Source organism: Neodiprion lecontei, chromosome 6, assembly GCF_021901455.1.
Source record: "Neodiprion lecontei isolate iyNeoLeco1 chromosome 6, iyNeoLeco1.1, whole genome shotgun sequence".
NCBI classification, from domain to species: Eukaryota; Metazoa; Arthropoda; class Insecta; order Hymenoptera; family Diprionidae; genus Neodiprion; species Neodiprion lecontei.
Window position 1 is genome coordinate 23,237,422 of NC_060265.1, and position 26,342 is coordinate 23,263,763.

General features: G+C 40.9%; 1 protein-coding gene across 2 annotated transcripts; it reads left to right on the forward strand.

Annotated features, from left to right (window-relative positions):
* Positions 1–2,527: 2,527 nt before the first annotated feature.
* On the forward strand, positions 2,528–26,335 carry LOC107217755 (lachesin-like). Of its 2 annotated transcripts, none has more exons than XM_046744407.1 (9): positions 2,528–2,735; positions 5,441–5,577; positions 13,559–13,656; positions 18,478–18,721; positions 19,227–19,400; positions 21,133–21,261; positions 21,758–21,893; positions 22,338–22,495; positions 23,127–26,335. In XM_046744407.1, the coding sequence occupies exons 2-9, from the start codon at positions 5,442–5,444 to the stop codon at positions 23,459–23,461; spliced, it is 1,410 nt and encodes a 469-aa protein (XP_046600363.1). In that variant the 5' UTR covers positions 2,528–2,735; position 5,441; the 3' UTR covers positions 23,462–26,335. The 2 variants fall into 2 exon arrangements, with proteins under 2 accessions (XP_046600363.1, XP_046600362.1); XM_046744406.1 differs by lacking the exon at positions 2,528–2,735 and adding an exon at positions 5,234–5,301.
* Positions 26,336–26,342: the final 7 nt, after the last annotated feature.

The following is a 26,342-nucleotide window of genomic DNA, read 5'->3' on the forward strand; positions in this document are numbered from 1 at the left end:
TATCGAGTGACTGTAGGATTGAATGGAAGTAGTCAAGTACGACGCCGCGACGTATCGATTCTCATTCCGTGTACGTCGTATGGATTTTTCACATTTATTGTTACCGAAGAGCGGCTCGGAACCCGACGTTTATTGTTCGACGAAACGTTACTTGCGCCCCAAGCTTAGCGACACATGCGTTCGGGGAAAGTTAACGGACGCGTAGACCACCCTAATCGTAAGACAAGGATCGCGTGACGAGGCTCGACTATCATCGCCGGTGCCAAAAAACTTTTGACCTATATTACAGGTATATCCTACAAAACAGCAACAGCAGCAGCGGCATTGCCGCGGCCTTCGCGAGCATGGCACGTATAATTGGCAAACTTTACGAAAGCGTATAATTACGATTGTTTTTCGCAATGTATATGCGTGGGTATCAGTAGCTGTTTATATACCTGCGGAGTTTCAATCGCGCTTTCTCACGCCCCAAAAACCCCCGATTTAAGCCAGTCCCGATTACACGTGTGGAGTACAGTATATAGGTACTCACGTACGTACGTATGTACGTATTTATGCATGTCGTGTGGGCACCTTCGAGGTATTAGAATTCTTACAGCTAATGCGCGTGTAACGGTATACGGCTCGCAAATGTTATACTTTACGTACATCATGGCCTGTTGAAGACTCTGGAGTTGTATAAATTAGATCCTCCCACTCCTCGGCACACCTGCGTGAGTGAAATAACGAAAATGTTTCAAAAGTACTCCGTTTAAAGGTCCCGATCGCATTCGCGTCCGGACATTCAATCCAATCAACCGAGAGTAGGCACTGCATTAGCTACGGAACAATAACTCAGAAACTCGTAAAATGATTACACGTTTTGCTTAGTCACATCGAATCCATTACCAGATGGATTTACAGCGAGGCAAAGACCGGTTGGTATATACGTATAATACCATTATTACACATCTTTGCGAAAACTTTGATCGTTCAGCTATCGGATATATCTATACCCACGTACATAGTGTTACAAAGGATGGAATCACCGGTTTTAGTCCCCCTTTTCCGATCTAGTAGTCATTATAGATAAAAGACGCTTTGGAGCTTTCACATGTTATCAAATTAATAAGGTTACTGCCTCGACCCATATTAATGTAAAATCATTCTTATTTCCGACTTTAAACTGTGACGCAAACACGCGTTGCCGTTAAAGCGTTCTTCCCAAACTTCTAATTTCCCTGACTGTTAATTCGCTTCGTAAGCTCGCGAACCTGTTTATTCTACTCCGTAACGCTTGCGATTAGATCGTCACAACATGCGTAGTGTGTAATGTATACAGGTATAATATGATTCTGCAAGGCGCTGCCGCGTTGATGTGGACTGTCACAGTATTCAACGAGCTGCGGTCAACGAATTAATTGTTGCCGTCGATCTTCCGTATTTACTCTCGACTGTAAACCTGTCTACAGATTTACGAAACGCAACGAAGAACGCCGCAGCAACGACGGCTTAATGCAGGTATCGAAAAAAAAAAAATGGATGATCCTAAAAATGGAAAATGGGGTATAAGCCGTATATACATAAAAAAGCACTCTACTCCCTGATAGAATCGGAAGTGAATAGATAGTGTACTTCGCAAAACTCTGCACGAACGTGCGTATACAAGGCGTATACTTACACTGCGAGACAAATGCGGTGTGAACTTACGTCGAGTATTTTTCGATCTTAATCCAACACCGTTTGATGCCAATCTAACACTACCTGTTGTCGACGTAGCGCTATTAAAACCGCCAATATTCTACAATCTACCTTATAAACTCACGTATATATGTATGTGTGGGTAGAATATGGAAGCACGCGTTGAGACAGAAGGATTTCGAGACTTTATCACGGTGTCTAGACAGGCGTCGGTATCCGAATTACAGAGTGCCAGCCAGAGTAAGGGAGGAGTTTGCCCACCTCCTGTGATACAACATCCGTAGGGCTAATAAACGTGAAAAAGGGAGAAGAAAAACAGAATTCTCTTTAATTAAAAACACCGAAGATGAACATGTCTGCGGGATTTTCTTCGTGTGTGCGTATGCGTGAATTCCAAATTTATTATCGTATGTTAGGTATATATGCAGTGTATTACACCTAAACCGTACATTCATTTAATAAAATTCTGATAAAAATCCCGCACGTGCGCTTTTTCCAGCATCCGCTCAATGTAAGCGTGCCAACCGATTGTATTCCTACAATATGATCCAGTCGAGGTAAGTAAAATATTTACACGGAAGGTAATAAAATTTCAAATAAATGAAGAACGAAAAGGAAGAGAAAAGAAAAAAAAACAAGCACCGTTGAATGAGCAAATAACGAAAAAAATTATAGAAACGTAACGCGTTAATGATGAAAATGAAACATCAAATTTTCGAAAGAACTTTTCAGGCCTGCGCTGTGCGGCCGGGGTTGAAAACGGCTACGGCGTCCCGACGCCTAGGGGTAGCACGACTCCCTTCGTCGGGCTGACACCTCAGTACACGCGTCCCGACGCCCGGGGATGCGTCCGTCGTCGCAGCATCGCCGCTGAGTCGTCAGGATTCCGGAGCGAGTATCAGTCGTATCGTAAAATATTACGTTATACCTGTATTGGGCCTGTACAAGAAAGAAAGAAAAAAGAGAAAGAAAAAAAGCGAGACCACCAACATCGACGATCCCATGTCACAAGCCTACCCGACGTAGAGATAGCTATGCTACACCCTTCCTACAAGGTAAATTAATTGCTGCTCAACCGTCGGTGGATATAGGCAAACCGGTGTACGGGGGGAGGGTCGGAAAGGGGTGACGACAAAGAGGAGGAGGAGGAGGAGGAGGATCAGGGGGTGAAAGTTTAACGAGCCTCGGATTGTTCCACGATTTTCTCATCTTCACTAAAGTCCAGGTGTAGGTACAAACACACACGCGCGTATCTCTCTCTCTCTGCTCGAGAAACAAATCCGGGGATCAGGCGCACCGATAATATCGCTTATACGCGTGTGAAATGTGAGCAGCTCGAGTTGTGATTACGAATTATGTTATACCTGTACAGCGATACTGGTGTACAATTTCTTTTATTTTTTCCCTTTTTTTTTCAACCAAATTCAACCGATCAAGTTGACGGACGCACTGTTAGAAATGCGATGTTAAACGTAGCACCGAAAATACTCTATAGAAGTACAAACCATTTTGGTGTTGATTTTAAAACCACTTGGTGTCAATAATCGAACGATTTACACCGATGATGTTTTATTTTACACCTATCGGTGCGGACTTTTATTGACACCGTGAATTTTCTGACAGTGAGCGGTTTTGCAGCGAGTGTATGTGTGCGTGCCGGTGTGCGTGTGTGTGTAATCACAACGCGAGGATAAAAAAGCTTCTCTGTTCGCGGCTTCTTCGCGTTTTTTTTTTTTCCTCCTCATTACCACTGTACGGATTTCTTTCATCCCCGCTTATCGGCCACGCGCGCCTTTGTCTCGAAACTGATTGGTGAAATTACTCACTCGCGGTGACGGAACGACGAAGCGACGTCGCGACGTAGGTCCTGTACTGACGGAGGCTACGCGCGGGATTATCAACGTGTACTTATCAGATATTACAGACTGCGAAGAAGAACGCGTCGGGATTCGATTCTTTAATTTCATTGCCGCTGGGACGCGATGCCGGATTTGAAAATAAATACCCGTGTGTATTACACCTTTGCCTTTTTTACCCCTCCAAAAAATCAATATCGGGTGATTTACGGCGTGTAATAAGTAACTTTTTACTCCGAACCGAACCGAACCGAACCGAACCACCCCGCACCACGTGCAGGGGTTGACTAACACGTACACATTGCTGCAGTGCGTATTATAACGTCGGCTCTCGGGGAAAACGAAACCGCGGGAGAGCCGCTGCCGGTGTTAAAGTTTGGCGAAAAATCTCACCGGCTTGTGGATAATTGATGTCGCTGGGCGGAGGGAAATTAAAAATTTTTTTAATAACCGCCCATCCACCCCCTCCTTCTTACATTGACAGAGCGACGGTGAAGGGATGTTGAAAAAAAAATTCAAAATATTATTCAAGCTCTGCACAGCTGCAGTCTGACGTTCGCGTATCCGACGACCGGGCTCTCAAATTTCGATTTCCTCAAGGTGTCGTCGTCCCCCAGGTTTCGTGAACCTTGCAGGTTTATCAGAGTTTATCTCCGAGACTCGGGATATAAAACCGCGGGGAGAGACATAAAAAATCTCCGCTGTCCGCGTCTTGAAAGTTGTAATATTTTTTCGCTCTTTTCTTTCTCGTTGTTTTTTTTTCTTTTTTTCTTTCTTTTTATCCAAGCTTCTCATTTTTACCTTTTTATATTTATTACTCCTCCCGCGCCGCCTAACAAATCCCGCGTGAACTTTGATCTCGGTGTAAAAAAATTAGGTATCATAAATACGCTGCCGGTTGTGTAGCTGTGTGCGGGGACGTATTCAATTTTTAACTTACCTGTCTCTATACGTACGTACGTAGATTTATTCCTTTTATCTTGCACGCGAACGAACGTCGGAGGAACTTTCCCTTTCTAGGAGATATCACGGGCATGCACGTGAACCGTGAAGAATTTGCTTTGACTTCTTCGAGGAATGAAAGTGAGTCCTGACATTTGAAACTAGGCGAGACTATGTATACGGTATATATGTATACGTCTAGTCGAAATAAAAACAAGAAAAAGACAACAACAACAGCGTGTACATATGTACACATTTTTATACCCATTCCACATCCGGCGGCTTTCATCCGTTCTACGACTTCTCTGTGACGTCAAGTTCTACGCGTCTTCTCTCACAAATCGCAGGGTCCGACATGCCGCGCTTTCTCTTTCGTTATTACATATATACGTTACCGATCTTCGGACTATAATCACAGCGAATGGGCATTGGAGAGCAGGTATTGGAAAACTTTTTACCTCGCGAGATCGATTTTACGATACAGCTTCAAAGGGAGGAAAATGGTATTTTTTCAAAATTCAACTTCCCTCTTTTCTCTTTTTATTATTCGGCTCTCCGCTCTCGCCATCATTCGCCCCTCGATATCGTATATGTTTAGCCTTCGGCGGTGTTACGATACTTCTCGTAGTTTATGGTGCAGGATCGGAAGGACTCGATGTTTTAAGTAAAATATTTCGGAGGGAGTGTAGGTTACAAAGGGTCGGAGAGGTCCGTGTGTATTTTTTCTTTATTACCTTTTTTTTTTAAATCACGTATTTCCGTCCGACCAAATGGTCCCGTATAACGTATCACCGGTACACGTACACCGCGCACGCAAACATGGGTATGTATATATATATATATATATATATATATACACACACACATATGTATATGGATACACAGACGCCCTGCACCGTAACATCAACCCCGTAACGAGTATAATATTATACTCGGTTTAATGGGTCTCGATTTGTTTCCAGAATGGGGGTGGCACGGTTGTTACTATGCTGTTTACTGCTCGAGGACCATAACTTGGATTTCGGGCTCGCAGTTTCCAACAACGTCAGGGACCTACACAGCGTTCCATATGCAACGAACGAAGCTCTCAACGAGAACGGTGAGTCCCTTCCTCCAGGCAGGAAGGAGCTTGCGGGTCAAGACCGTCTCTGTTGCTCGGCTTGTATATTTCATCCCCGTCGCTACGCAGAATCAGGATCTATTATACCCACCTATCCATTCTTACTTCCGCGTTCCCGGTCGCACGTCGTCGTCCGGTAGAAACTGACAAGCATGGATGTCGTTGACGACGAGTCGCCTCGGCTGCCGGACCTTTCCCTGCGAGCTTTCTAAAACTCAAGTCTATCATTATTTCTTAACGATTCCTAATTGCAATCTTGTACCGTGCCTCGCGTGTAGGCAAACACAGGCTGAATCCCGAGTTGCGGGTGAGTTAAACGTCAGGACTACGCACACCGGGTCTGCGATACGATCGTTAATGTACCGTCGGGTTCCCTGCTGCGGACATTCGTTCGAATTTGGAGGAGTCGGAGCTCGGGGAGAGCTTGTCATCTGTTATAATTGTTATATTAAAAGGGTATAATAGGGTTTATTTTGTTATCAAGGCGGCCTTCCGCCTTTCACGGCAGCTCGTATAACGGGCACACCGCCTACTATATTCCATAACGATCTCACTCGCCGACGATACTTATCGTCGTACTTAATCGCTTTTCTCCGACTCCCTGCACAACTGTTTCCGCAAGCTCAAGCGCCGCTCTACAGGTCGATTGCAATCTGCAGAGAGAGCTTTGGTCGCTCTCGGGGCTCGGAAAGTATTCGAGCAAACCTCGCTAAGCCCGAAGAGTTGAGTATCTTCGTCCGAATTTCGAACATCATTATAACAGATTTACTCGAAGGGACTGCAAAGGGCTGATTTTCATCCAGTTCTTAACAAACACTCCGACGTTTCGCGACGTAACAATAACGGCGAGGAATTCATTTTACATGTTTATGCATTGAACTCTGCATCGTCACGTTCTTATCTCAAGTACACTTCGAGTAAGAAGATTTCTATAATGGGTTAGTTTTATGTGTACCTATGGCGATGAGTTTATCGATCTTCCACGTACGTGCATTCGCGGTGTGTACGCGTATCTCGCGATAAAGAGTTGAAACGTCTCGGATAAGAAAAGAAACGTAAAGCGAAGTAAGTGGACCGAAGGTTGGGGGAGGAGAGCAAAAACGACACCGAAAAGTTCAAGTGGTTTACCAAGAGCTTGAGAAGTTTTTCCTTTGAAGACGAGAGATATTAATTAAACTGTCACGGACACGGAACGAACTTTATTTTGCCACTTACAAGTTTACGGCTCTCCGTGTATTTGTCATCTATCCTGCAGTCGTTTTTTCGAAACCGAGCCGCCCCGCTCTGTATATTAACGGTGAGAATAACTTGGATCTGAAGCTCAGGATCGGATTCAGGATGCCGTACGTGAGTTGACGAACTCGATTGACAAGTAGGGTATATATAAAAAATAATAATATCTCTAGTCCGCGCGTTCGTAACCGGTTTGCCCGTCGTTTGTTACGCCTTATACAAATTCGCGCACCTAGTCGGTTAAACTTTGTTAAACTGCGGGATGATTATACCTGTAACGAATAGCTTGATTTTTTGCAACACTCGAGACTCTTTTCGGCAATCTTTTCAGAGTCTCTCGGGGGGGGGGGGGGAGTGTGCGCGACGGTGCCTACATTGTTTTCTTATTCTTCTTATTCTTCTTCTTCTCACGTTATACGAGAGTCTGGGGGAAAATATCGTTTACCTAAGATTTCCCGAGATTTGCCAAGGATATCCCTCTAATTACCATTTTCTCATACCTTTCGCCCGAAGTTGGGACATTGTACGCCGGTTTAGACCATGGACCACTTCCTGCCGCGCATCCTCCCGCACCTTTGTTCCTTTCCAGGGTGAAACTTTTGTGTACCTAGTAACTCTTTGCAGCGCGCAATGCCGTTCCTTTTTTCTTAATTCTTCTTTTATTCCTTAAACTCCGAAATGATCTACGGTTGCATACTTGAATGAATCGCCGGATCGCTTACCGCACGATCTCGTCCTTGAGGCGTTCTACCTGTATACATATATATATATGTATCTATAACGACTGCGGGCATAAGCAGAGCTGGGAAAACAAATGTATAATTAAACCATCGCGAGGAGGAGGGTTTCGAAAGAGAACCGTAAAACCAATGTAGGTACTGGTACGTGTGTACTCTCGCTCTGCGCTGATTACCATTGGCAAATATTTGACTGCTCCTTGGCGGATTTCGACACGCTGATGCAGAATCTCGGATAAAAGCAAACAATATTTTCCCCTCTCTGATTCGCATTTACCTGCCGATACGGTTTAAATTGGGTGTATTATTTATGTATGACATACTGTATCCACAAGTGATACGAAATCAAATTTCACTTCTCAGAATTATGTATGTAATACCTTATCACGCGATCTGAAAAACGGTTTTTATCTTCGTACAACTCCAAGTACGTTGTAATTATACAGCCTGAAATTCCTCACGTTTATAAAAATCTCTAACCGTCAATTTTCCTCCTTCATTATCGCTTGTACGGTAAGCGTGTGGGGTGTATTACATTTACCTGTTCTTTATTTACGATATCGTGAGATTATTTATTTATTACACTCAATATGGGAATAAAAAAAATTGCGAACTAAAACAGGGGAGAATATTTTAGCATTCGAATATCTCTCGCAGCTTTATAACGTTGGAAAACCATTAGGACATCGATGATATACGTAATGTGTAACCTATACATGCGTAATATGTGTGCGTTCGTGCAACGTGAAATATAACAACTACACAACGAAAGCGGATTTCACCCCGCTGATAACGAATACGGTCTAATTACGAGGTTTCAATATTCAGTCAGCCGATTATTAGCGAGATATAATTCGCCTCCCCCCTTCTTTATACGAAACATTACTATAGACGGTTACAGCATCACCTGAGGGGTGAGTCTAAAGTTGGCAGGGATCTAACTTTATAACTTCATATAAAGCCGTTTCAAAGTTCGCATAATGATGGGGTATCGGATACTTCCATTACCAACTTATGCCATCCGGACATCCCTTCGTCGTATTCGAGCCTCCCTCGAGCCGAGCATAAAGTATCTGACACATAATAATACACGTCCAACCATTGACGAAGAGTCGGGCATATAGCTGTAGATTACAACTCGAGTTCCGCGCACCGCGTACCTTAATCGTGTTACCTACGTCAACATGCGTGCGGGGATTGAATTCCTCCGATTGTTACATTATACGGTTATCGGGGTGTATTACGGACGTCGAAAGTTTTCCCTGGTGCAGGTGTGACGTCGCACATGGTTTAGGGATGGTGTACGTATATCGCGTGTGCCACACCTCCTCTCCTGCATGCCCGTACAGCAAGCGCAGCTCCGAAGCTTTCGTCTTCGTTCTCTGTAATATAGGGTCGCGTCTCGCGTATAGTCGACGATGCTCGGCTGCATTTGAGGTAAGAATTCCCGGGGTGGCATAATATCACAATATCTATGTAAAACAGGGTCCCCTAGACCCCGCAAACAAACGAAGCGAACATTCGTATGCTAACTGCGCCTATATAGTCCAATCACCGTAACTCGAGGCTTATATGTCCGAACTGGGGGTGTACCTACATCGAACGATGGACGGACCCCTGTGCCTCGGAGATGCCGAGGCGAACAAACTTCTTTCCCTAACCCTCGAATAACTTACTAATTTACAAGTTTACAAGTTTCCGAGTGAGAGAGAGAGAGAAGCAAGAGCGAACCTTCTACAACCCTTCAGTATGTGTACGCAACCCGCCGCAGCTTCAATCTGCAGGGACGATGCACACGGTTCTCTCAACGTCCGCCTTAACATCCCGGGGTGAACTCAGACGTTTGTTGAATCAAGGACAGATTTCCCGGCTTTGCGCATACACCTTTCAGATTCGGCCCATGCAGCTTTAACGAGACTTTAGCTGCTGCTGCTGCTGCTACTGCAAATTTCGCGGAATCTGTAATCTTCGCTTATTTTCTCTCTCTATCTTCCACTCTGACATTGCTGATATGTTTATATCATGCTTACTTCAACTCTGCTACAACTAATGTTATTTCTCTTGATATTATTTTAATTTTGTTTTGTTTAGTTTATTTTACTTTTGTACCCGTTTCATTAGCGTCTAGTTTTATTAACGTCTCATTACGCTTAGGGGGACCTGTCCCTAGGTGAATAAAGTCCATCTATCAATCTCTCACGTCCTACATGATAACTCTCCTCCGTACATCTCGGAACTCTTCGTCAGATCAGTACCTATACCTTCCAGACATCCCTCTCGTCGTATAACTTCAACTGGCCATGAGTTTCACACTTCTAGCCGTCGTACATCTACCTATCGTGACTCGTTTCTGTTATCAGCCGTATACTTTTGGCACTCCCGTCCAATTGAAATTCGCTTATCACCTACTCTCAACACACTGGAAAATCGACTACACAGCTATTAAATTTGCCATAGGGATAACCCGCTTAGAGAGACTTAATTTGATCGTAATTGATCGTGTTCCTACACTTAGTATCGCCGGGCAACGTTACCAAGTAATCCTTATAGCATTCCTTGGCTTTAGTTTAATTTTTATTCTGTTTTACTTTATTTTATCTCTTCTTTTGTTCTTCATTAACTTTATGTTATTCTAAGTACAATCTGGTACCCTTTGTTTATACCCGTGCTTTATGTTGATCGCTGTACCCTTTATATCATTTATATCATTGTTTTATATTATTTAAAACCAAGGCATACGTAAACCAAGCAATCAATATCTCTCTCTCTCTCTCTCTCTCTCTCTCATACACACAGAATTCTCGAGATTAGATCCCCATGCTCCGATTACATATTTTTATATCCCGCTATCATTACATGCAGTTTACGTCTACTGATTGCAATATCACCCAGTTATATTTGAACGAACTCCCTTCCCGGGCCGTCAATATCGTAAAATAACTACTGCGCGTCGTCGTTATTATTGGCTTCGTTTGAAAATCCCGATAACTAAGCCCGTCCTCGTTTTCGCACTGTAATCTGGTAATTTTCACCGGCCACATTATAAATACCATAGAACATGTACACGTATACCACCATGTATTATACAGAAGTTGCAAATTTCGTCGCAAATCTTTTGCGCAACACGTTTGCACTCTCTCATATATTATACGTACAATGATATTTTGGCCAGCAGGTTTGATCGAATTTTAACGTGCATTTATCTGCAGTTATAGGTGCCTATATACATATACCTGTATAATTATATCGTGGAATTATATAATTGCGACATTGAATATTTGTGGTGAATTGAGTAGTGAGTTGAAAAAAATTCACCCGACATCGAGCAAAGAAAAAGTTTTCTTAGTTATTAATGCATGGACTGAATCGAGTTTTATGTATACACCTATGTACAGATATATATTATATATATGCACACACAACGTTGAATCTATTTCAATTCGTTCCATCAAATGTTTTTCACCTTCGGAATGTCTATATGTATATATATATATATATGTATGTATGTGTATTGATTTCTACTCGAATGAAATAAGGATTCTATTCAGGTGGTAAAATACAACCATTTTATATTTATACGCCGAAATTATAGCATCTCGATATTGAATGGACGGAAATTCGTACAATGAAATTTATAATTCGTTTAAATATGAACAGGTTACGAAATAAATTCCTTACTACGAGTATCTGTATAACATTTTCGACAGTTACAACAGAAATATATCATTAAAGTGGAAATATTTTTATTAGAAATAAAAAATTCTCTGTACATATAGTGCCATGTTTTCTATGGATTTGAAATTTTCCGTAATTTTGATTGAAATCTTTCGAATTACACAATGCTTAAAAAAGACCGTTCTCTGTTTACTCCGATAAAAATTTTCGCCTATAATAGTCAACTGTACAAGCTTCAAGTTTATTATAGAAATTCCATGCAACTAGCACGAGAAAATCGTCTTTTCCTTTAATTTATGCCACGTTTGTTGCTGTAACAATCTGCGAGCATTATACAAATCCTGATTCTTGCAGGACAAGTTGGCTTGTTAAACGAACATCTATTTCACAAAACGGAAAGATGCTACGCGGATGCAGAAAGTTATAAGAGCGAACGTGTTATAAGCCGGCGAGATTGAATTATTTTTCTCGCCAATCTTTCCGTCGTAGAATAAATAATATGATATGTATACGCGGGTGTTATGGGGTAGCGAACGGGGGGAACGAGTAAGGAGAGAAAGAGCAGGAATGAGAAGAGGAGAGGAGAGAAAAAGAGGAGGAAGGCCGATACGCCGCTGCCCTCGTCGCTGCTTCCACGGATATTTTCTTATATTACATTCTAGACATGGAAAATCTGGAAATACCATTCTTTGCCGGTTCTCCGACGGTGAATATCTTATTATTGTAATCCTTGCTCTTTTCCTTCTCTGCAGCCCAGAACCCCTACCTGTAAACCGCAAACCACCGGGGCGCGGAATGGAATGGAATGGAATGGAATGGAATGGAATGAAAAGGGTACGAAGGGGAGAAGGTGAGGGTATGGAAGGGGAGGGGAGAGGAGAGGACAGGAGAGAAAAGCGAATCGCCGTAAGGCGGGTTTAATAACGAAATAAAAATGAAGCATAAGAGCAAACAGCTCCGCGGAGGGGCAGCAATAAGAGGATCGGCAAAGTTTGACCGTTCGACATTGACCCTTGACCCTCCGCAACTATTGACGCGACCATTAGCTTGGCGAGAAATTTCATGTGACCGGTGAACGAGGTATTTACCTAGGGTTCCCAGAGCTCGCGAAGCGCGCCGCGAGCTTCCCGAGTATTAGAAACAGCACGTAAACCAGGCAAGAACGTTCCCTGAATTTTGATTATAAGTCATTAGGACGTTGCAGGAGTCTTTGTCAGTTTGTACTCCCGCTTCGCCCAACTCGAGATAATTTAGTTTAACGGGCGGGCGTGTCTCTCTCGTATTGAGAGGAACTCCTCGCTCATCCTCCTCGTACTGCGGCATAATCTTACAGGCGGTAAGAATTTTTTCACCCATCTTCCGGAATTCCTTCAAGCTTACACTATTTTCGAAGGGGGATAAATCGCGCGCCAAAGCCAAGAAGAGACGCGCTTTTATAACTTATCGCGAATTCGGTATCATAATTTTATACGTTATCGCTCGAAATTCGAGGGAAACAAATCGCCCGGCATTACGAATATACCTGCCGTATAACGTTACAGGCGACCGTCCTGTCTTCCCGCGAAATACCGGATTAATAATACATGGAATGCAGCGTACGGCGGGGGATGGGGGTGAAAAAAATATGGAAGGATCAAAAAATTAAAGGGCCGCAATGTAGAATTTTTAAACAAGCGAAAACTCAATTTACAGAATTGAAAAATATTGAAAGCGGATTTATGGAGAGGTAAAAGAATAAAAGGGTCCAAAGTGTAGAATCGTCGGAATTCCTCTCGATAACGTAGAACCGTATGCCGTTCTATGTTTTGACTGACTTTTGTACATTTTATCATTCTCTATTTCGACTTTCTATATTTGCATACCTGGACTTTCCACATTTTTAAATTTTATTAATAAGATTTTCGCCTCTATAAAATTTCGATATTCCGGTCCTTCCATCGGTCGACAATTCCATGGCTTTTCGAACGAAAGTTATCTCAGCTGTAACTAAATTCTATACCCGCAAGTATGTGTAGGTATATACTGATATCCGGTACGTTCGGACTACCGGAGGTCGGCAAAATTCACCGATCGGCGTAGGTATATAATCGGGAAACCGATATAAACAAAGCTATTGCATCGTGCACAAGATATTGGCTCGTGCTGAGCCCTTTTTCTCCCTCGGATACAGAGGCATAAGAGCATCGGTGTCGGCATTGGCCTGTCTCTGACTCTCCGTGTGTACATACCTCCAGGTATTTGGCCGCGGGCGCAGCTGCACCCTGTTCAATTTCGAAGCAATCGAGAAAAATTTATCAATTCTTATACTGTTCCAGATTTACCGGGTTTCACTGGACCGATTGACAACGTGACAGTGGCCAGCGGCAGGGAAGCCATTCTTTCCTGTACCGTGAGAAAACTTGGCAATTACCAGGTAAATCAATCAGGATCACCCGCGACTGGCGTCTAATAACGCGGCTCCTCGATACGAATTCGTATTAAATATTCCTATACTAGGCTGGTCCTTGTTTAGGGTGTTGACGGATTTATTCCGAGCCGTTTCCCGAATCAACTTCAAATAAAATAAAAGAACCCACCGATTTATTCAGACTTTTATCTCAACTTTAACCCCACCCGTCAACAGGGTGGATTTCTCCGATTGAAGTACGTGTGATTCGGACTATCATTCTCAGTATATGTTTTATTGCAAGGGTAGCAATGTTAAAAACAATTTGTAACCGCGTAGTTTTAACGGACATTGGTGCTACTATCTGACAAAAAATTCACTTTTTTCCATTTGGTGGGTGTGAAATTCGTCTGGATTACTTGGTACGATGATGTGAATTATTGATCAGATAGTAGCACGAATGCCCGCTAAAATCGTGAGATAACAGATTTATTTTAAACATTTTTACTCTTACAGTTAAACACATACCGAGAATGTGTCCGAAACACGTGTATTTTGAAAGAGAAAATGCACTCTATTGATGTAAGCGGTTAAAGTTGAGATAAAAATCTGAAAATATTAGGCAAGCTTTTTAATTATTTGAAGTTGATCTAAGAGCGGCCCGAAACAAACTCGTCAACACCCTAAATAAGGACCACCCTAATCTATACCTACACATTTAAAGCATGCATACGTGATATAAGAAGCAGGGAATGTTCTCCATGACTTTGAAAAAAGAGATATATGTACGTGCAAACGAGACTCTATGAAGAAGATTAATAAAATCGTGATGACAAACTGTCAGATCCATCTGCTTCGCAGGGAAGAACGATAAGTTGAAAGAGAGAGAGAGAGAGAGAGAGAGAGAGAGAGAGAGAGAGCGAGTATCATCCGTACACTTTCTATCCGGGTGTAAAGTATGCGATATACGTACACCTGCGTCCTGGCTTATATGCGTTGTATGTATACACACCTACACTCAGAGAGGACACGTAATAATGGATCGTAGTCAAAAAAAGATCAGGATCAGATCAGAGATCAACTTCACTCAATCATTGTCACCGACGTCGGTGTCACGAATTCGTAAAACTTTTACATCAACCCATCAACCTTCTGGGAGAGATAGAGAGAGAAAGAGGAAGGGGAGGAAGGAAAGAGAGAGAGAGAGAGAAAGAGAGGAAATAGGATAAAATTGAATTCTCCCCATGCGTACGTGTTTATTATAGGTATAATGTGTACTGCGTATGTATATATACACACACACACACATATATATATTGTACGTGTATTTACGCATGTGTATGTCAGGTATCCGCCACACGTTGTAAACGTTAAAAATTTCCAACCGTCTATACGCATCCGTCATGTAATAACTACACACGAACCGGAGATATCTTCCCTCGACAATATTTTATGTATATACCATTCTATAAGAAATTCGCGCATACAATAGTCGTTGCTTTATATATATTACAAGTATATAGTGCATACATACCTAGGATTCTCGGAGCCGTGCCAAAATTCTCTAACGTTATGTATGTCCTCGATTTATTTTCAAATTTATACCGATCAGGTGTTCGACCCGCTCCTTAGCTCCCTTTTATTTTCTTCTTTTTTTCTTTTTATTCATTTTTTTTTCCCCCTGGTTTTACAAAAATTAAGACGGATTTTCCGCGTTCAATATCACCGGGCGAGTTTTCGACGAGAGTTTTTGATCCTTCGCGGTGAATTCATGCGGGAACTCAAACCGAGGCTACAAATGATTCCATTTTTTTTGGCAAAAACGACGAATGAATTAGCAGTGAGCCAAATACTTCGTACGTTGTTGATGTTGTTTTTTCTTTTTTTTTTTTATTTTTTGTTATCCATTTTTCATTTCGCGCACGAGTCAATATTGTATACGAGTCTCGAATTTAACGGAGCGCGAACTTGTAAAAATGAAATTAAAACAAATTCATACATGAATAATGCATATCTCTTCTGCGGTATACGTATAGTAGAGGTAACGCGTACTACTTCCAGATGAAAAATTAATTATAAAACAGACCGGGAATGAAGGTTTTGAAAAGTTTCTCTCTCTCTTTTTCTTCTCTCCTTCTCTCCCCCGTCTCTTTGCGCGTTACCGCTCCAGTCTGCTAAAGCTCCGTATATAATATTGACCAGAGCCTATAAGAGCACGTGCGCACAGAATGAGGATGTTCCCACGTAGAATAAATATCGAAAACAGGTTGCTGCACACATGCGTTTAACGTAGACACAATGTTACAATGCCCACGTATCATATCATCTACCATATCCATACAACATCCATAATGTTTAATGGAATGTTACAAAACGGTAAGTCTTTCAACCGTTAACCGTCGACGAACTTGGGCGAATATCACCCCTATACGTACACACCCCCACACACCTATGCTCTTTACGCAATAGGTTCGAAGGTAGGTATGCATGTACAAGTCGAGGTATACGTATTGCATTCAATACACGCAGAGCGAAGGTGGCAGAGGATACTGTAGTTGGACAGGAGGTGGGTGGGGGTGGGGGGTGGGAGTCTTGATTCCCAGGGGTTGGCACGGGCATTTACTTGCCTGGGGCTTATTCAGACAAATCGGTGATTGCTATGGAGGCAAGCGAGACGGAATACCGAAAACGCGGAGGGTGGTTCCTGGGGTTGGGATGATTCGGGGGTGGTTCTTGCCACGGGCGCGAGAGAGATCCACGGATGATTGTTTCCATGATTACAATGGAATGGGGGGGGGGGGGGGGAGAGAAGAGAGCAATCTCTTAGCGCTAACGTAGATTCGTGACCAAGAGACTCTCAAGATATTACCGAAAAATTTTCAGATATCCCCGGCTATCCTCCCGTGCAAGAGCTGTGTGGTTTTTTTATTTTTTCTTATTTCTATATAACGAATATACCGCAGGGCTATTCGATATCGCTGTGCAAACAGCAACAGACGGTAGCTGCCATTGTTCTCACTCCATTAGGGTTTCGAGTTATTGCCTAAATATAAGTATTTTTTCTGTTTATTGTACGTGTAGAAGAGAATAAATCTCGCGGGGTGATAGCGAATGTATAATATAACGTTACATCTGCATCTTTGAGTGTCAATCGTGTGATAATACTCTCGTCTTTGAAACGTTTGGAGGATAATTTATCACAAGTCAATAAACACCGCAAACACTTTCGGTATAATAAATAATTTATCGTTCGCGCCTATTGTGTTGTCACGTATAATATGTCCGCGGTGCGTGTAATGTTTAGGGATGATCGTTAATAAACGATTATTACAGGTATATATACATACACGTGGTTATCGGTTAAATTGGAATCATTAATAACGTATACATTGATATTCATTTAGTTATAACTAAAGAGAAGAAGAGATAAGAAAAAAAAGAGAAAGGAAGAGCAAAAATTTTGCAGACGTTAGAAAGTTTGGTCTGAAAGCTGGAAAACTTTTCTCGTATATAATATCGGTATGAGGGGTACTTTACTAAATGATATAGTTTATCAAATCTAATCTATACTTGTCGTCTTGTCGATATTAATCACCCTGGCGTACCGATTTCCAAATTTATGTGCAATCTCTTATGTTTTCATACACAGTGACAACAATAATAACTTGTTTACGTTAAATATATACATAAATATGTTTGCGCGCGTGTGTGTGTGTATAGTCGACACGACGATGCTGCAGAATAGAATTTGATAAATCGTGTTGTTCATTTTTCAGGTAATAAACGTGTTCTTTCGTGCAAAGTTTTTATTACTCTTACTTTATATATAGATCCACGTAGGTGTTGCAGATCGAGACTAAGCTCACTAAATCGCGATATCCAAACTTTTTTTTCCACGGTGAATTTGTACGCTTACAAAGTAGAATCACGGGGGTACAAGAGAGCGGGGAGGGGTGGAGGAGCCGAACTTACAAACTGCAAGTAATTCTTCTCACAGCGAAAAAGAACCAGCAGCTAGCGCCCTCTTACCGCGGATATTCATTGATCCCGGCTAGAAGTTTTCAAATTTTGCCTCTCATCTTCGCGGATGATTACACGCCCGAGCAGGCCACTATAGAACAATTTATGGAAGGAGATACGGACGAGGGGGTAAAGGGGGGGGGGGGGGGCTGCAACCTCGGTGTGCTAAACAATACGATATCAACCTGCTGATAAATAACCCATTGTTCTTTGGAAATTTAATTATCCTTACCTGCAGTTATAGAGATCGTCTCATAGGTATTAGGTATACGTACTCTGAGTAAAACTTCATTTGGTATTCATAGTAACTAGAAAAATTCAGTAAAACAGGTATCGTTCAAAAAACTATTTTAATATTGTTAGGATTACGAAAATACGCGAGGTACGCGTAATCATTTTGCGCTATCGTCGATCCTTTTTTGGTAATTGCAGCGCAAAATCAGTTTCTGAGGTTTACTGTACTTTTTTAATTAAATAAGGCTTTAACGTCAATTTATCGTTGCACAAGCATTAAATTTTCGCAACGGTTGCAAGAAAATATAGCAACAGTGATCGTAATGAGGAAGAATAGCAACGGATACTAGACTTTCCGGTAACAGCTAGAAAACTAATTTTCATTTTCTATCTAGAACCATATTTGTTGATTGTGGTAAAAAATGAAAATAGTTCAGGACTGAGAGGTAACCGGAACTATAATTTTCTCTCAGTGTACGATGTGATTTACTTGTATAACAATATGTACGTAACGTTAACGCATAAAAGCGAGTGTTTTCATATCTGTCGATATCCTTTCCATTGTCTTTTTTTTTTTTTGAAAATCGGCTGCAGGTTGCCTGGCTGAGAGACGAGGATAGAACGGTCCTGTCGATTGGTCAGCGAATCGTAACTCATTCGGGACGATTTTTCATATCGGTTGAGAACAAGATAAAAAATCAAACGAAATGGCGGAAAGAAGAGGAAACAACCTGGCGACTGCACATTCGGATGTTGAAGGAAGCTGACAAGGGTTGCTACATGTGTCAGCTAAACACGAAACCCATGTTAAGTCAGCTGGTCTGCGTAGACGTATTAGGTGCGAATTTATGCCTTGCATAATAATACTGTTGAAAATGATTTTGTGAATTTACCACACATTTACTTTTCAAAATAGTTGTCAAATTACGAAATGAGATTGCAACTTTACAAATTCTGTACAGCGAAGTAAATTACTATGCACTTGCGTTAAATTTACGATGAAAATATTTGATTTTACTAAAGTTTGTTTAAAAAAGAAAAAACAGAAAAAAGTAATTTGAATTTCCTGAATTGTGCAGTAAATTTATTGTATTTGTATATTGAATAAACGGTGAATTCACTGTTTCGTATCCGGATAAAACTTCCAGTACAGTGTAAGAAGTTCCATAGAGAAATTTTTAACAGTGAACACCTTACACTCGGCCCGATAATACAGGCATGCCAATAACCGTACTGTATTAATATCTCGCCGGAAGTCGGACCCTTTATCCTTAGATTCTATATAAATATATATATATATGTATATGTATGTATGTATGTACGTATTTACTTGTCGCGCGCAGTTGCTCCGGATATTCTGACTTCGGGAACTTCTGAGGGCGAAGTCTCGGTGTCGGAGGGCGAAAACGCGACCCTGGCTTGCAAGGCTTCCGGCAGACCTTCGCCGCGAGTACTTTGGCGGAGGGAGAAAAATAAGAACATTTTGGTCAGGGGATTGCACGAGCAATTGGAGCGAGGTGAGCAGTCGCTTGTATTTTAACAACAATTCGTATCTCGTGCTGCGTGTGATTAGAGCAGACGTCACGTTTGTGCCCCGACGCTGCAGTCGCGGGTTGAAATGCGTACCGATATACAGACGGAGGGTAGGTATGTACGTACCTGTGTTATGCTGTACACGTAATAAGCGTGTTCGTCCTACCGAGGGCTGTCCTTTTTTCATATAATAAAAAGTGAAAGGCGCGTTTTCGTTTTCTTGATGCGACCTCGTTTGCTCGTATGATTAGATTTGAAACGGACGGCGTTGCGTCTTTTCCTGACGCGGATATGGAATGGAATCGAATGGGACGGGGGGGTTGGTAAAATATTTGCGTTTTTTTTTTATCGCCGTCTCCTTTATTTTTTCCTTGCCTTATATTTACTTATCTTGACTTCCGGATATTTGCCCTTGTCATAGCAAATATCAGCTTTATTCTCCGTCTCGCCAATTTCCGTCCGGCATTTTCAACCCCCCTGAACCCTCCTACATACATACACGCATACATACACGTTACACGTGCCTAGGTAGCAAGGAGGTTCAACCCTTACCACACACCCAACACCCATTACGCAGGGTTACGCGTACGCAAATACATTCTTATATTTTCGTGCATAACCGTACCTATAACTATAACTATACCGGTACACTGCCGGTACAACTTTGTATACATTCCGAACAGCTCCCTCAACCCAGAAACGTGGGTTATAGAATTTCTGTACTCAAATGGAAACCATTTGATGAAATCTATTATGCCATCGATACGGAAAATCTCTGATGTGCGATACATTCGGTATACACACGTTCGTACGTGTAAAGGAGACATGAAACTACCGGCCATTTGATGGATAAAATTCCCTCCCCCTCCTTCTCCTCCACCTCCCCCCCTCCCCCCTTATCCTTCCTTGTATTACATCACACTCTGTCTACAGATATCTCCGATGCGATAAGCACATTCGGTTTTATCGTTATTCGACCGAATACTATCGTTGTTGAAATGTATTTTCTACGCAAAGACTGCATACACCTTTGAATATACAATATACGTATATACCATATACATGTATAACGTATATATATTCATTTAATTCACGTGCCAAAAAATACAGTCAAGTTCCGCGGCTAAAGCGTGCAGGGGTGAAACACTTTTGTGTATTCGAAAACTGGCCCCCGGTTCGAGCTCACCGCGGCTTTAGCCGGTAGTTTATAGTTCGTACAAGTCGACCTATAAATTTGCCGCACCGTTGGATTTCTATGGGAATCGCAAGCGTGTCGAATAGAGTGGTGGGTAGGTGGTAGAGGTACGCGGTTTCCGTTTACCTTCGTTGTAGACTCAAGAGAGAACTTGATGCACCGTGATTGCGTACAAGTTATACCAACGTATGTAACTATTCAAGCGTACAGGTAGACGTTATAGAATGAATATGCATTATCTCGAGAGTAGTAGAATTTCACCGCGGCTATTTCGCTACAGTAAAATTTTCACCTCCGCGAATTGTTGGACTTATCGCGCACATTCGTCGTTCGCGTACTCTCTTGATCAACGTTACCATGCGGAGCATGATAATCGGGTATGTATTTTATTTCACGTTTGGCGAACCGAGAGAACGATTCTAACGCTGCAGACTGCCCGCCTCCTAAGTAGAGCGACCGACTCCCTGAGAGTGCAGAGCAGAACGTTTAGTCTGATTCGAAAACTTTTGTATATCAAACAGTGGACAGCTTGTCCGGGGAACGACTGGAGCTGAATAGAGTAGACAGGAGGCAAATGGGCGCTTATCTTTGTATAGCAAGCAACGAAGTTCCCCCAGCAGTGAGCAAAAGGGTATATCTTAGAGTGAACTGTGAGTATATACAAAGATAATTTATAAACCGATATAAATGTATTTACCTACAAGGTGTATACATATATATATATACATTATTTACGCACTATGTACTATACATACGCAAACGGAGCAAAGCAACACTCGGGGCAAAGAATTAAACCGAGAAAATATTTCCCGCCAGTTATTGTACCGGCGCCAATGTGTGTATATATAATATATTTTATAGGTATATATACTATATGCATGTATGTACTTTATAGTATACATTACAGGTATAATATGTATATAACTGCAATGTATGAGTGTGTAAATAATGGTGACATATTTTTCGGCTCGGATTACCGCGATATATTATAACTTAGTATACGAGTTTTAAACCGTAGATTATTTTTTAAATTATAGCTTCCTTTTTTTTTTTTTTTATTTATCTTGTCGCGTTTCTCTCCGCATCTCTGTACAGGTATCGTACACGTATTCCTATATCATACGTATATTCTCTAACGTTCTGCAGTTTCGCCGAGCGCAACGGTTCCCAACCAATTACTAGGCTCGCCTCTGGGTACCGACGTTGCTTTAGTTTGCCTAATCGAGGCTTATCCGAGAACTATCAACTTTTGGATAAGAAATGGTCAAGTAATTATGAACAGGTACGTAACCTCTTATTAAAATTAAGTCGTACTATTCTTATATCTTTTCGGGGATACGATGACTGCGATAATAATAATAATAATAATGATGATAATAATAATGACAATAATGATAATAATAAGAACAACGAAGAAAGGGAGGAAAGAATGTGGAAGAAAAAAAAAGAAAATGGAAACGGTAAAACGACCCCTGACAAACAAAGTCTCGTATCTCGTATTTCCTTATTTTAGAAATTCAGATCACGGTGATGTAAATCCGGGCCGACGATTGTGAGGTTTAAGGATTCAATGTTGTACCTTGTACATTTGTCAAAATAATATCCCGGGGTAGAATATATATATATGTACATATACTACATATGTATATGTATTAACGTATACAGCGATTTGAAATATATATTATACGTATGCCTGTGTATACAATGCTTCTTGCAACACACGCAGTGGAAAGTATGAATATCGGGAAGTAAAACACCCCGAGGAGGAATGGAAGACAACGATCGAACTAAAGATCAAAGGGTTGGAAAAAACGGACCTCGGCGAATACACGTGCTCGGCTACATCGAGCATGGGCAGCGCAGACGCCACCCTTGGAGTTTACGGTAAATTATTATCGAACACGTGATCGTTTTATTATGCAAAATTGATACACGTTTATTTAACGCCTCTTCTTCGACCTTTCGCATTTTCATCGAACGTTCATCCTTCCCTGTGTTTTTTCATTTCAATGTGTCGTTTTTTCTTTTTCTTTCTTCCTCGTTTTACCTTCTTTCTCTTTTTCTTATCTTCCTTCCTTTTCTTTTTTTTTTTTTTATTTTCTCCATTAATCAGAACGGACGAGGGTTGTTACCCCTATTCCGGAAAAATTTCTTCACCACCTCCGGCACCCCGTCGTAAAAACATAACGTCAAGATAAATTGTATTTGCCTGTGCCGGTCATAAACATATTACAAGTATTATAACGCGGTGCGAAGATGGCGATGATTCAGTGTGTGCATAATTTATTCTTCGCAGACTCCCTTACACTATATTATATGTACCCAGGTACCTAGGTACTTGTAATAATTCCTCTTCGCCTCCTCGTTTATCACATCCTGCAGAGTATGCGTCGCTCGGTCCATCATGCCTATCATCATACCGCTTGCGTTACACGTGTATTCTATGTACGTACGTTGTTGCAGCAAATGGGTACATAATTATTTTTTCACATAATATACTTTTTTTTCCCTACAGAAATAGAAAGAGCCACGTTGCCGACCCAGCCGACTTCTTCGACGTGGAAGAAGCTGGGTAAAACGAAGGCTAAGCAGTTGGCTCAAATTACAACCCAGAATCACGTCTACTATCAGCTGAGCACCCCGGCGATGCAGAAAAGCACATCGCGATTGGTTTACAACAGGCAAACTACGACAACAATGGACCCACGCGTGCCCCTGACGAGGGATAATGCTTACAAAAACGACGATTATGTAAATTCGCAAAATTCCGCGAGAACAATGCTCGAGTTACACAGAGTGGTTTTGGTTCTATGGATTATTAACGTCGCGTTGTTTCTACACATTTTGTGAATGCTCGTTATCGTTTGTACACGTACGCGCTGCGGGTAGATGCGTTTTTGAGAAAAGCCTCGTTCGTCGCTATCGACAACCGTACGATTATTGTACGTAGAAAAAATATTTCACCTGTGTTGTTCTCTCTTTTTCCAATAGCCAGCCGAGCTAATTGCTTTATGCTTGGACCAATTCTACGTTGATTTTAAAAAGCAGGAAAAATACACAAATACGAACTAGAGTGATAACTGAGGCTTATAACGCATTGACGTCGTTTCGAGGAAAGAATCGTGATGTAAATTTGTTATCGTTACGATGGTTATGATTATAACTTTATTATTATGAGAACTATTGGTAAGGAAAATATTCGGTAATTTAATGCTATAGAGTTATGATAGTAAGCTTGAGTTGCGGGGTATTTTTCGAAAATAATTTATTTTGCGAAGGAATCGATGGAGGTGCGGGAGTTCAATTTAGGCAAGGTATGGTTAATAATAATAATATGTACGTGGCAATAGTAACACGTTCGTCAAACGATTTATTGTTTGGAAGATTGAATAGCATCGTAAATTGCGATTAGTCAGATGTATAGTGGAAATTTAATAATGACAAGTCCACGGACATTGCCAATATTATAGGTGTAATAAATTCTCAGCACGCACGTTAATTTCGAAGCCGAAAATAGAACTCTCGGTATTGTTTCTTTTACTAATTTCCTTGTTCACCAAGATGGAAAACAATGAATCGTTCGAGGAAACTTCAGAATTCAATATCGCGGTGTCGTTTTAACACCGTACAGGTACTACCGCATAAATTATAATTTGCACATCAGACAAGGAGAATCATGCAGATTAATTAACAATTCATTGAAGATTGAAAGGGCGCGTAATAATTCACTGATTTCTTACGATACAAGTTCATAATGCCCCTTTGCGAATCAACGATTCGTTTATAATCAAACGCAGACAAATAATTAGCATATATATCTATACATATATAAATACATATATTAATCTATAGGTATTATAGGTAAATAATTTTTTAAAGAAAATCAGCAAACACAAACTGGTGCTTTACACACAAGAAGCTTAGAATGAAGGTAAAAAAAGAAAGGTAAGTAAAAAAAAAAAAAAAAACTGTTGAAATATACGTAAATTGAATAGTTTCACCTGCAATATCATTTGTCACAAATTGAAGACGACAAGGTGTCGTATACTTTACTCCCTGCCTGTTATGTACCCTGACTAGAAAAGGAATTAGTAATAATCTAGGGCCGCAATTACCGTCACAAATATCTCTAATCCTCTGTACCGTATTATTATCATTATTATGATTATCATTATACCGCGGCATCGATGTGTAAGTAAATTATTGGCATAGAAATTTAATATTTAAGAGATTGAATGTGCAAATTGAGTAGACTTTTGAACGCGACTATTTTTGTATTTAAGTTTACGTATGTAAGCGTTGTGAACTATGTTATTATACGCATAACAGGGTGCCCGGCGATCCGCAAAGACCTGCAATTCTTCGGGATCTTCATATTTCCTTACCCGCGGTGAAATATGTATGAGGGAAATCTCGCGGTCAAGTTTCACGACGAAAATAGTTGAATTTCAATTTCCTACTCGTTCGCTGCAATCCTTGCAAGCCGCAATCAAACGTTAAAGTGAGCCTGAAAATTGTAAAGGGGGAACTGTTGACCTGTAAAATCTCGAATTACACACAAAGGTTCTCTATTCGCGCAACCGCTGCAGGACACCCTGGTAGACGTATTTGAAAGCAGAAATATCAATTTACTCCTATGTCGTAATATAATCGAGACATACTAAAACCATATCTGTGTAACGTTCATATCTTTAGTGTTCGAACTAACGTTAAAATACACATTACATCTTGAATACCAAGAAGGAATTCAAGAATTTTATATTTCTTTTCGTAGATAATATAGCATTTATCACCCCTCGTATCGTCTGTCAATAATATGATTAAGACTGTTGCGTGTGTGGTGTACAGTGACAAGAAAAACGTCTACGAAATTTATCAAAAAATAATTGGTGCAAAATATTATTTCCGACGAAAATTTACGGCGGGATAATTTTTTTCGCTACGATGGTTTTCTTACGCGCGAGTCAACTAATATTGGTAAAAATGAACAGTTTTTTTGTTACCGCAACATTGTTTGCTATCGCGAAATCTCATTTGTATCATCGGTTGTTGCGTCGAGTAGAACGTATTGATAATCGGACAAATAACAATTCATCCGTATAAGTTCATGTCGTATAGTTAGCAAATGGATTTTAGATAGAGCTTAATTTTACATATCTGCACACTAATCAGTTATTTGTAAGGTGTACGAAGGTTTATTGCGAACTTGTACTAAATGTAAATGATAACACATAAATCGTTATACTTAATTGCGAGTATATTATATTCTGTAGTGATCATTGAATGGAGTTAGGAATAGATTATTGTTTATATCGCGAAGAATATAACGATATGAATGTGAGGATATTCGCTAAGTTAATTACTATCATAATATACAGGATCACATAATGCTCAATATATTACTATATTTAAGAGAGATGATGTTGTTATAGAAAAGAATACGCGGAAAAAAAACAAAAAATATGTTAAGAAAATAATGGAACATATGCTCAAAATAATAAGTAATAATTAGCTTTGCCAAAGTAAAGTGTTGACAAATAAAATGTACTATACAAACGGAACGAAAAGAGAGAAACAAAAGCAAAAGAAAAAAAAAACCGGGTCGTTTCTAAAATTCTTTAAACCCCATATCTGTGTCTTCGCGTCTTCTTCGTTCTAGACTCGATTTAGGTTCCAGTGAAAGATAGAAGAAGCAACTACATGGTGGTAATAAGATTTCAATATAATTCTC

Bases quoted from the DNA above. Each gene is read 5' to 3' on its own strand.
- LOC107217755 (XM_046744406.1), top strand. From the start codon at position 5,249: ATGGTCCCGTATAACGTATCACCGGTACACGTACACCGCGCACGCAAA. The intron at 13,657-18,477 runs GTAAATCAATCA...AATCGGCTGCAG, and splicing joins GAAAACTTGGCAATTACCAG to GTTGCCTGGCTGAGAGACGA. The intron at 19,401-21,132 runs GTGAGCAGTCGC...TATATCAAACAG, and splicing joins GCACGAGCAATTGGAGCGAG to TGGACAGCTTGTCCGGGGAA.